This window comes from Ricinus communis, chromosome 6 (assembly GCF_019578655.1).
Source record: "Ricinus communis isolate WT05 ecotype wild-type chromosome 6, ASM1957865v1, whole genome shotgun sequence".
In the NCBI taxonomy this organism is placed as follows: domain Eukaryota; kingdom Viridiplantae; phylum Streptophyta; class Magnoliopsida; order Malpighiales; family Euphorbiaceae; genus Ricinus; species Ricinus communis.
In genome coordinates this window covers 5,344,086-5,356,984 of record NC_063261.1, presented here as the reverse complement: position 1 = coordinate 5,356,984, position 12,899 = coordinate 5,344,086, and the positions used below count along the sequence as shown (strand labels likewise).

The 12,899-nt window shown below is 31.0% G+C and overlaps 1 protein-coding gene across 5 annotated transcripts; it reads right to left on the bottom strand.

Annotated features, from left to right (window-relative positions):
- Positions 1-3,503: 3,503 nt before the first annotated feature.
- LOC8285979 lies at positions 3,504-8,248 on the bottom strand. Of its 5 annotated transcripts, XM_048376124.1 has the most exons (5): positions 7,893-8,247; positions 7,594-7,645; positions 6,955-7,244; positions 4,584-4,816; positions 3,504-4,056 (listed from the first exon to the last, which is right to left on the bottom strand). In XM_048376124.1, the coding sequence occupies exons 3-5, from the start codon at positions 7,199-7,201 to the stop codon at positions 3,706-3,708; spliced, it is 831 nt and encodes a 276-aa protein (XP_048232081.1). In that variant the 5' UTR covers positions 7,202-7,244; positions 7,594-7,645; positions 7,893-8,247; the 3' UTR covers positions 3,504-3,705. The 5 variants fall into 5 exon arrangements, with proteins under 5 accessions (XP_048232081.1, XP_048232083.1, XP_048232080.1 ...); XM_048376126.1 differs by lacking the exon at positions 7,594-7,645 and having other exon boundaries at positions 6,955-7,141; positions 7,893-8,248; XM_048376123.1 differs by lacking the exon at positions 7,594-7,645 and having other exon boundaries at positions 7,893-8,245.
- Positions 8,249-12,899: the final 4,651 nt, after the last annotated feature.

The window sequence follows — 12,899 nt, the reverse complement described above, 5'->3', positions numbered from 1 at the left end:
GATTACAAGTTATAATTGAGGATTTAAGTTAAAAATGAAAATAAACTTTCTTTTATGAACGTGAAGAACACAAAAAAAAAAATACTACAACCTTTGAAGAGCAGAATTTGATTCTTGATTGTTGATGATGATTCTGTTAAAGAATCAAATAGATATTCACAAATGCAAATTCTCTAGATTATCTCACACAAACAACCTCAAGCAAAGCTATTCAAACTTTGAAGATGAAGAACTCTTTCTTCTCTTTGAAGTTTGCTACTATGATAACTTTATTATTATAATAAGTATATCGAATTATCTTTATGATAATAGGAGTAAGAAACTCTCTTATATATTGTTGAGGATTCATAATCTTTAACACAGATGTACAAACACAAGTCTTTACAAAATTCTTTTGTGATGACATGTGTCAAGCAGTATTAATACATGTCATCATAAGAATCTTTTGTCATGACATTGTGTCAAGCTCTATTGGCATATGTCATCATAAAACTATTTTGTGATGACACGTGTATTGACACCGTGTGTCAAGCTGCCTTCTTGACACATGTTATCATAACACCCTTTTGGTGATGCCACGTGTTATGCTACTTTCCTAACACATGTCATCATAAAATTCTTTTTGTGATGACATGTGTCCAGATGCTTTCTCCACACATGTAATCATAAACCTTTTTATGATGACACGTGTTAAGCTACTTTCTTAACACATATCATCATAAAACCCTTTTGTGATGACACTTGTCAAGCTATAGTACAAACACATGTCATTACAAACTCTTTTTTGATAACATGTGTCAAGCTCCTTCAATATATAAAACTTATATATTATACATTATCATTAGTTAGACATTTACAAACTTTAACTTCAAAAGATGCTAGTGTTCCTACTCGAGGTACAAGTCAAGTCCATCATCGTGCTTGAGTTGATATTAACATGTGTGAATTTTTAGGTTCATTATTAATTAGCAATCGAAATTTAATATTAAACTCTTTAATATTAATTAGAACACTTTAATCAACTAAGGAAATAATGAATCAATTGTTCCTTAATCATTCTCATAGATTATAAGTGACGTCTAGCAACATACTATAATTACCAAATTAATAATAAAGATATTGATTATCCATGAATTCTTTATTTATGATTACCGTGTAATTAAATCCTTCCATTGCAAAATATCCTAATCAAATGAGGATCATGGAATAGTCAAATCCGCTAACTTAATTCTATGACTAAATCCATGATACATCTCAACTAAATATGATTCAAATTAAAATCCCGTAAGTTGGCTAGGTGGCTAGTAAACCCCAAACCCCACACCCTAAACCTTAAACCCCAAATCACAAACCCTAAACCCTAAACCTTAAACCCCAAACCCCAAACCCCAAAGAGAAGAAGAAATCATAAATGCAAGTTTAAACAAAGGAGCGCAAGATTGAAGAACTAGGATTGAAGATTAAGAGATTTACAATTTCTATTTCCTTTAAACTTGCATTTGGGGTTTTGGGTTTCGGGTTTAGGGTTTAGGGTTTGGGGTTTGGGGTTTGGGATTTGGGGTTTTAGGCTTTGGGGTTTACTAGCCACCTAGCCAACTTACGAAATTTTAATTTGAATCATACTTAGTTGAGATGTATCATGGATTTAATCATAGAATTAAGTTAGCGGATTTGGCTATTCCATGATCCTCACTTGATCGTGATACTTTTCAATGGAAGGATTTAATTACACGGTAATCATAAATAAAAAATTCATGGATAAACAATACCTTTATTATTAATTTGGTAATTATAATATGTTACTAGGCTCACTTATAATTTCTGAGAATGATTAAGGAACAATCAATTCATTATTTTCTTAGTTGATTAAAGTGTTTTAATTAATTTTAAAGAGTTTAATATTAAATTTTCATTGCTAATTAATAATGAACCTAAAAGTTTACACATGTTAAGATCAACTCAAGCATGACGATGGACTTGACTTATACCTCGAGTAGGAACATTAGCATCTTTCGAAGTTAAAGTTTGTAAATGTCTAAATAATGATAATGTATCATATATAAGTTTTATAGATATTAAAAATAGAAAAATAACACTGGTACTTATAAGAATTATCCAAAAATCAAAATGAATATTTTTTTTAAATAAAGAGGATCCTAACCGAATACGGGCCTGTCAAATCTGCAAGAGTTGATGAATTAGATCTAATAGATTTGAACCTGATCCATCAGATCCGCTAGGTTGTATGAATCAGATTGTGGTTATCATATTTTTAGACAACTTTTTTGGTCTTTAAAGAGTCTTGGAGGCTTCTTTGAAGATAACAAAACTTATCTAGGGATGTTTAAGAACTTTCGCACACAAAGGATATGAAAAAAGTGCACCAACAATTTATTAAGATTTGGAAGCGTGTCCACCTAAAGTCAAGAAATTCCCTTAATTATCTAGTTTGTTCCTTACTTGAAGGCTTTTGTGGCTTTTGTGATTTTCTGTCCCGGATGGCTTTCTATATTCACAGTGATGTAAATATAATAGGGTATAAGTTTATCAAGATTTTACTATATATGCAAAAACAAAAGAAAAAAAAAATTCACCCACTACGCATTTTATTAAAATCATTACATTTTTACGTCTTTTATTTGCAGTTTACTTTTTCCATTAAAAGAACAAGAAAATGATATAATTGAAAAATAGAAAAGAAAAAGTCATAATAAAATAGAGTGAATTATAAGAATCAAAAAATTTATACATGTAAAATCATATGAGTACAAAAGAGATTATTCAACATTGTCACAAAAAAACAAAAGACTGTTGTCAATTAATTATGCGCCAATAGATAATAATATTAAGAAATGAAACCCTTTAGTGATAGTTTTCTTTGAGGATAATTAATAAAAGTCTACAATTTTACTATATTAAGCACAATTAATCTAACAGCTTTTTTTATATTATAATCCAGATCATGTATATTTTATTAATTTAGAAAAAAATTAAAATTGATGCTAATCGCTAAAAAGAACGATTAAACCTGTACATATTACTAAAACAAATGATAAAACATGCACATGCTAAAACAAATAATTAAACATGTACATGTTGCATATTAGCATCGGTCTATTAATTGTACATATTGCTTAGACGAACTATTGAGTACTACTTCAAAATGTAAATTGCTGTCTAGCATCCATGGTTCTTGATGGACAATGATAGGGCTTGGCAATATATAAAATTGTTTCCTGATTTATATTGGTACATTTAAGGTATATTTAAGACTGCTGTTAGGTATTAAAAAGAATAAGCTTAGAATTTTTTTCTTGATTTAACATAAATTTTTTAAAATTTTTTGTAACTACGTTTCTTAAACCTGCTTTAGCAAAAGCACAGATTTACTTGTCCAACCCCAATGTCAAACTACCAACTAGAAGATCAGAGGACCCTATAACATGTCCAGTCACCGAATTGACAACTTTCCAAACCTACTATTATCTACAAGGAATATTGGGTTTGGACAACTAAAGTAATATTGATAGGCATTATATACAGCTATAGCAAGCAGTAGTGGCAGGGCATTACGGATTGAGGGATCAAGGATCTCACAATGCTAAACAACACACCGTAAAGGAATAACATCAGAAATGGCTCAGAACTAGTAAAATATTCAGTTGGAGAGGTGATCTACCTAGTGATGAGTTTCAACTAACATTGCTAGTAATATCGAGCTCCTGCATTGTTGTAAACACGTCCCTCAGAGTACGGAATCCTTCCTTCATTTGCTGGATTCCTCGCACCCACAAAAAACAGAGGTTGGTCTCTATAGGAGTCAAACTGATTAGTTGCTGAAGCTCGATGAACTTCTTCAGTAGCGCCAGAAGCAGGTTCACCACTATAACCTCGAATATCATGCAAAGTTGTGCCTGTGTAGTGCATTCCAGCTTGATGGTACTGACTCAATCGGGTATTTGATTCCCTGCAAAGAAATTCTTCTCTTCGATTGGCTTGTTGGGCACGAAGTGCCGACAGTTTCTCCTGGTATCTAGTATTGATTTCACTTATTTTCTGAAGCAGCAAAACAACATTTTGCATGTTAAATCAGGAATTTCATTGTATGAGACAGCAAAATAGGGAGGAAAAGAAAAAAGACAAAGTCTTTCATTCATCAAGAAAAAGAAAAATTGCAGGTTTATTGTTTATAATAAACAATAAATAAGTCTTTCTAGTGTTACTAATCATCATATGGTTCACCAGTGTCAGAACTGTTCATGGGTACTGTTCACAGGTACTATTCTCTAATCTCCTACCTTTCCTATATCACACTTAGTTATATAAGTCTATTAATACAAAGAATTTCAGAAAAATCTGCGATATGAGTGCCGAAGAATCCTAACTGAGAGTCATCCTGACGTAACGACTAGGAACCTAAACTGCAGTCTTGGTCTCTGTGGTCCATCCATTACCAAAACACTTAATAACCCTAACTTAATTAAGAACATCCAGCTCACATCATCATGGAACAACATGAGGTATGTAAGAGAAAACAGAATTAAAGGAATTAAGTATTTGGAAAATCTTTGTAGTGCACTAACCTCCCTATGCCTAGCATTCTCTGCATCTTCTGCATCACTCTGCTCCGTTGTTAATTTGGTTACTTCATCGAGGAACCTCTGTTCAAGGACTTCAAAAGTGAGTGGTAGTGAGTTGTCCTCATAGCCAATGTCCATATCTTGTTCATGATGCTTATTGGCTTGATGTTCTGATACTAGTTTGGGTTCAGGTGTATGACCCTGGTAATAAGATCTTGTTCCATTGTTCTCTTGATCTGCATCAAGACAGAAAAATGAAAATAATGCTTCTAGCAATGATTCATTTTTACAGAAATCTAGAGTAATGTGTCCTTGCCAAGCCACCACCATAGACAAGCCTCCGACAGTCAGTTTTCACATGTAATATAAGGCTTAAATCTTAAGTAAAATATGATGAACAGAGGGTAAAAAGATTACACATGAATTCTGAGAGCCTTTTAACCTTCTCAAAAAATTTGACAAGAACATGTATCATCATTCAAGAATCGCCATAGACATTAGAGAACAACAGCATATTAATTTCCAACATTTGAATTAGAAGCATACTAAAAATAGATAAAGGGCTCCCAAGGGGAAAAAAGAGAGAAAAAGAGGAGAAGGAAGATATATTCTACATAATTCTTTATGCAATCTTAATTTATCAGATATGCAAATCTTAGTGAGATAATTCCCTCATTTAGTAAAAGGAACAATTTTATTCATCTGCAGCCATTTATAATTCCACATTCTATTAAAAATTGCAACAATCGTAAACAGAATAGAAATTCTAGTGTTACTTTTAAGCTCACCAACAAAACACTCAGCAAATAAAAAAATCCAGAACAGTGGTCATTCTGACCTCAAGTAGAAAATAGCATCATCTTAGGCAGCATGTAGACAAGATCATATGAATTAAGACATCAAAATAGATCTTATAGGAGGGCCTGTGTTGCATGCCTTTCTCATGCATTTTGGGGCTTCTGCATTGGCATTAAAATATGCTAACAAAACAAAACAAAACAAGCAACCAATATAGATCGACTCATTTCCCATTACAACAATGGTCATTCTGACCTCAAGTGAAAAATATCATCTTAGAGAGCATGTAGACAATATCATACGAATAAGAAATCAAAATAGATCTTATAGGAGAGGCCGGTATTGCATGCCATTCTCATGCATTGGCATTACAACATGCTAACAAAACAAAACAAGCAACCAATATAGATAAACTCATTCCCCATCATTTGCCTAAATACATGGTTCAACACTTTCGTAATCCATCTTGTTGAAAAATCATAAACAATGCTAAATTGAAATTCTGTATCATGAAAATTTGCATCTCCGTTTGGAACCCAAGAGGCAAATAACATGAACTACTTGAGATGAGGTGCAATTAAGCTCCTTTTGTATTAACCATTTATAAGTAAGAACACAGTGAAGGGTTTTCTCTCATTTCCAATGAAACGTGTTGTACTTCAGCGAGCATTCATTTTCCTACAAATTTTCTTATATTTCTAGTGATGCATCTCAATGCTAAACTCATTAATACAATTATCTCCTCCAAAATTCAGAATAATAAATTATCTCCTTTATATTCAAAATTTAGTATAAGAAAACACTTTGAATCCCCCAGTATAGATGTTGATGGTTGACTGCTACATAAGCACTTTTTTCCTCTATCTCATTCTAATTATATAGGAAGCACGTCAATTCACTATCTATAAGGACGGACAAAGTAGTATATCAATCCACCATCTTTTTCAATTATTTGTTCTTGAATTCCTGAGATTATCAGATGGACTCTTTTGTCCTTGTTTACACATGCTTCAGAAAAAGCTTCTTACTACTCTTCTAAACTCATGATTAGCATTCTCTAAATTTTTGTTTAAGAACAAAGGAAGAAGAGGAAGAAGAAGACCCTATAATTGAACCAATACAGCATAATTGTCAAAGTATATTTTCTCCATTTAATGCTCAGAGACAAGCATTTCATTAGATTTATTTCATTCGCCTTGAATGCTGCATACTAGTAGATACTACCCATACGTAGTTCACAGAGATTTTTATGCATTGTAACACTTAATCTGCTTTTGCATTAAGAGAACATTCAAAAGCAAGATTTAAATCTTGTTAGAGAAAAGAAAATGGTCAATTATATGTACCAGATAATATTACTGCTGGGTCTTAGAAACAAGAGATAGCAAGTTTATTTACACATTAAAAGCTAATGTAAACATGTTCATAACATAGTAAGATATTAAAATCCTAGAGTTGGTTCCTTTCTCCCCTTCTTGAATTTCTTTTATTCTTCTCTTATTCTTTTTCTGAACTCTGGAAAACCATCTAAATATATGAAGATAAGTTTACAAGATGAGTCCAGAACACTGCTTGCCTTCATTGAACATATGGGAGGGCATTTGACTCACTACATTTTGCACATCTCTGTTCCATTGCCATCGCCCCTCTACTTTGGAAGATTTGTACCGATGTTCTGCCTCAACACCATACGAATCTGGATGTCCGAGAAAATTATTCGTGTCAACATTATGATGTGCTCTTTGTGCAGTCACATGTTGCATCTGCACCGCAATATATGGATTCACATTAGTATCAGTATACGGTGCCTGCCCTTTCCTCATCTCCACTTACGGACAGAAAAATCTATAGCCAAACAGCAAAAGCCTGAAATGACAAAAGCCCAATTTATATAAATAAATTAAAAAAGAAAAAACACTAAGCAAGTATATGTCAGAATATCTATTCTAAAGTCAATCTCAAACATAAAATTCCCAATTTGCCATTTTAAATTCATATGCTCACAAATAATACTTTTTTCCAGTTTCGGCCAAATTTAAAAATTTTCATTATATGTGATTTCAGTCCACTGCCTAATTCGATAAGGAGTTTGACTTCTGCAAGAATGCTATGCAAGGAAATATTACTCGACTACCTCTCGTAAGAACAAAATTTTTCATCAAAAATTCTGATGTGCATTACAATTCAGTTTCAACTAGTTGGCAAAGCTGGGCACCTGCTATCTGGATAAAATTCAGCCTCCAAAGTGAACATCAACTGTGCTACTTCTAAAGGAATACGATCAAATCAGATGAAGAAATTGAAATGCTATTCTATATAGTTTTCTGTCTCTTACTCTAAATAAATAACAGAAAAAAAAAAAAAGGTATACTGTAAAATAAACAGATAAAAGAAACCAAATCATCAACTCAACCTCGTGTCGGTTAAACTGATAGAAGAATCAAATGAGCATATGAATTCTAAAGAAATTGAAATTAAAATAAAAGAAAAGGAATGAAAGGATGCATAACGTACTTCAAGAAAAGCCGCTGGAGAGCAGAATTGTGCCGGAAAAGGCCCTTCACTAGAACTGATTAATAGAGATTTCTTTTTGGTTTTAAGTGGTCCAGTACTTGATTCGACAGGAGAATTGAAGCGTTGAGCAAATATCGTTTCTTTAAAATGGGCTCACGGCCGCATGTAACCAAAGAATAAATTATTTAGGGAAATTTAGACAACTGCACCAAAAAAGGGAAATTGTTTATACTTTTCTTTAAGAAAATTTATGAAAATACTTTTTGAGGCTTTTACATTTAGATTTATATCCTTCGTGCAAACGGCTTGTAAATCTATCTAAAATTATTCGATAGATCTCCTTAAAAACATGTAAATATAAAATCGATCAACGCCCTATTTGTTTCAGAAATGATTTTAAAAGTAAATCGATTATTAGATTCAATAAAAAAATGACAAGATCTGCTTTAAATATTTATGAACTATTAAACTTTTTGTCTTATTAGATTTTTTATGTAATTTTAATAGATTTTGTGTCAAAATTTATAATTGACACTGATAATTTTTAAATATCAAATTTTAAGATAAAAGATAAATATCGAAATCTAAAAAAATGATATATATTTTCTGTTAAAATGTAAAAGAAATATATTTCATATAAAAAATAAAAGTTAGATTTTGAAAACATGTTATGAATAATTAATATCAAATTACAAATTGAATTTATATCTTATGCTGAATTTATTAAAAATATAATTTTATATATATATCAATTTTGTTTAAAAAATTCTAAAAAATCATCCTACAAATGGCTTTTATAAATATAAGTAAAAATATTTATTAGATATATAGTAATTAGAATAAATTTGGTTAAAATATATTTAAATCTCAAAAATTAATTTTTTAATAACAATGGATATAATATTAATTTTAATTAATTGATTTAATTAAAGTTTATATATAATTACGCCCATTATTATTAAAAATTAATAAAATATTATTATATGATAATATTATTTTATATTTTAAAAATTATTTAGAAAATTCATCAAACACTTTAGATGCGTGCTTAAATTTTTAGTTGAAATTATTTATTTCTCTATATTTTTCAAAACTAAAAGGGAAAATCACTACATCTCTTATGAAGTTACTAAAATCCAACAATCTAAAAGTAAAATCAACAACAAATAAAAAAGATTCAATATATTTTTTTTTTACCATTAATCAATAAATAATGAGAGTAATTGCCATGAAGATAAATAAGATTTAAAGCATCGGTAATAGGTCCAAATTATATATAATTATTTAGTTAATTTTAGAGCTTTAATGATATATTTTATATATATAATATTATGAAAATTAGTATTTATACCTTACTTTAATTTTATTATCTATTTTCATATAATATTAGTCCAAGAGGAAAAATATGGAGAAAAATACTTACAAATGGGTCTAATAAGACGTGTTACTCACAAGACCCAAGATTAAGACATGCGGACTGGCTATTTGCAAGGCCTAGCCGAAATTTACATGACCTAGAGGCAGTTTAGTTATTTTGTATAATTATTAAGATTTATATTAGATTTATAATGGGATAATATTTGATGGAGATAAGGATATCTATAGTTTTATCTATTAAATAGATTTATATTGGTATACTTATCTTTAGGAAGACTTATTTTGGTGGACGACTCCTTTTTATATATATCTCTATAAATCTAGATCGAAAGGAGATGAGAGGTCTCTCTTATCCACTCTCTACTATATCTATCCATTATTTTTGTCTCTACAATTCTCTTTATTGTTCTTTATTAAACACTAGGTTTAGCTTTTGTTATTTTCTCAAAATCAAGAAGGCTTTTGGTAAGTGAAGAGTGAGGATCAATCATTTTTCTATCTTGAAGATAATCTAAATCTTGAGGGAGTGAAAGCATCTATTTTTCGGATCCAAATATTGAGAGAATTACAAAAAATCTTATAATGAAAGTTACTGCCTTTCTCGAGTTTAGGGAGATTGAGGACGGGCAAATCCAAGTTTGGATTAAGAATAACTGAATCAAAATTACTTTTCTAGAATCAATATGGACTCAATTATCAACAAAATTCACTTTGAGGGGTAAAATGATAGTTTTCGCAAGTTCAGGGATCAAATTATCAAATTTTTTTAAATTTTTTGCACATAAAGCCAATCGGCTCCGCATATAGCCAGATTGGCTCTACACAGAGCCATCGGCTCTATACAGTGCCAATTGGCTATTTTTCAAAATTTAATGTTGTTTCACGCGTATTTTGATTTTAAAATGCCAAAAAAATACAAAAATAAGTTTTTAGAAAGTTTTTGTGATAATTATTAAGATTCTTAAAAGATCTTTTTAAGATATTATTGAATAATAAAAGAGAAAGAAAATATTTTTATTTTAAAATAAAAAAATGATTGAAGCTTATAGTTATACTCTTTTAGGGTTTTTAAACCTTAGTTCTATATAGCCTAGGTTTTGGGAAGTGGGAGGAGACATTTCTTTAAGAGAGATCTTGAGTTAGAGAGAAAACCCTATGTTCAAAACATAGAGAATTTTCTTTTAGTAAGTCACTAACAAAGAACCCTATATTAGAAATTTTTTTTAGGACAACAATAGTTTTTTTTTTAGATCTTAAGAAGAACTGGATTCTTAGCCGACCTTCAATTCAGCTGCTTCATTGTCTCTTGAGACTTGCAGAACACCAATTTATAGTGATAACTTGAAGGTTCCCTTTACATCCACATCATTAACATCACTTTCCCTTCAAACCGGTTCTTTTGTTTTATAATTCTAGAAACATGTTTAGGATGTTTTGTTATTATTTTATATGTTTTATGTGATCAGAATAGGTTTTTCTTGTGAATTAACATGTTTTAACTTGATGGATATTGAATATGATAATGTAAACATGTAAGGTTTTGAACCTGATAATATGTTTTATTGGATTTTGAATCTGATTAGTTAAATGAGTAGGTAAACATAATTAATTTTTATTTCTATACAATTGAATTAGATTTTTAGGGTTATATGATTAAAATTTGGAATCTGTCTTAAAATATCATATTCACCTAATATTAGTTTTGATTTTTAGGGTTTGCATGTTTTTAGGTTTTCTTGATTAAGTTTCATGTTTTTACATTTTTTTATTTTATTTTACACGTTTTGTTTCATTCTCTGTCTTCTGTGCATGTGAAATTGGCTCCTAGGTGTGAGAAATCAAAGGAAAAATCGCAGGCAGACCTTTTGAAACCTAGAGCCAATCGGCTCAATACAGAACCGATTCGGCTCTGCATTGAGCCAATCGGCTCTATGCCCTAAGCCAATAAGCTATGCATACTTTTGGCCCATGATTTGATATTTTTAATGTATTTTAGTGATTTTATGTAATTTTCTTAGTTATTAGGCATTTTCTTTCATCTTTAAGTTGTAGGAAGGGTTGTAATTGCTAGATTTAATTTTATGCACCTTTATTTTTATTTTATGCTTAATATATGCCAAATAGCTATAATGTGATTGCCTAACTAAGAACTGGACACATAAACTCTAGATCAAAGATTGGACCTAACATGAAAATTATAGTCCATTAGGTTAATCATATGGTAATTGGGCTAAATTTAAAATTAATACAGACCTAGTGGGTGTTATCGTGCTTTAAATGAATTAATTGCACCAAATTAGATTTAAGATCACTTAATTATGCCTCAGCATAAAATGTAGTCCATTTAGGCTTAAAGGTTAGAATCAAAGCATAATTTATAATTGGGCTAGACTAGGTAAAGCCTTATACATAATTAATTAGTAAAATAGACTAACAAATTAAATCTGGGTTGGGCTTAATAAAATGGGCTAGATTTAAGAGGACTGCATATGTTGTAATGAATACTTGTAAATATAAAATGTCGCATTTATAGGGAATAACTTGTTAAACAATAAAATTAAAGACTAAGATACACAAATAAGGAAGTTGGCTTCTAGATCCATCTCTAGATGTGGTGAAGCTTCATTATGGAATCTAAAATGCCACTTAAATTAGTAAAATTGTCCCGGAGAATTATCCGGGTGGCGACTCCATCTCTGCACTAGTCTTTGTGACTAGTTAGCGTGTTTCCGATTAGGTTGAAAAGCCTTATAGTGTTGTAGTCGCTAGAGACACTTGGTTGCATGCTGTAACCATTGCCCACAGTGGCGACTCCACTACGGATAAGAGAAGTTGATTCCAGTATATGTTTTATCTTTAATTTTATTATTTAACTAGTGATTCTTGCATCATTTCGCATGGTTACATTTTTTTTGTCACAATAGCCTTAATAGCATCGGTTAGTGGTTCTTTGGTTCCATCGAACCTTGGAATTACGACACTAGCTAATCATCACTCATAAGTAATGAGTGAATTTTCTTTATCGCGTGGACCCTTGAGTGGGGAGACGAGCCAAAAAAGAACATGTTTTTATCTTTAAGAGCCTTTTTATCCTTACCTAAGACTCAGCTCATGGTAAATGACAATATCAATTTTCTTTAGGAACCCTATTACTTGCTATCTAAGATGTTTCTCTTTATAAGTACTTAATCCCACATATTAGAAAGCCTTGGCCCAAGAATATGTGAAATTGGGCCCCAGGCCCAAAATATGCAAGCTTTATGCTTATATTGAAAAATAATGCTTTATTTATTTTAAATATACTTTTAGAGCTTATGGCATGCCCGTCGGATCTACTATCCCTCATTGATAGAAACCTAGACCGAAAATTCTAGGGAAGAAAGATTCACCATAAACCGTGTGCAGGAGAAACAAGGTTGCAAGGAATGCTTTGTATAATAACATCGTGTATGCTAACCCTTTTCTTTGTCTTTGTGCATATCACGTATATCATGCATCGCATGCATCATACTAACCCTTTGCTCTTTAGCCATATAGACACTCATTTAGGTTGGAAGAGGTAAGACAGTGAAAGGTTGGAGAGAATACACATCTCACCAAAAATCTGTACCATGTTAGAGCTTTTCAAAA

Coding starts and splice junctions, on each gene's coding strand:
- LOC8285979 (XM_048376124.1), bottom strand. CDS start 7,201: ATGAGGAAAGGGCAGGCACCGTATACTGATACTAATGTGAATCCATAT. Junction 4,817..6,954: donor CTCCCATATGTTCAATGAAG/GCAAGCAGTGTT, acceptor GTCTTGATGCAG/ATCAAGAGAACAATGGAACA. Junction 4,057..4,583: donor AGAATGCTAGGCATAGGGAG/GTTAGTGCACTA, acceptor TTGCTGCTTCAG/AAAATAAGTGAAATCAATAC.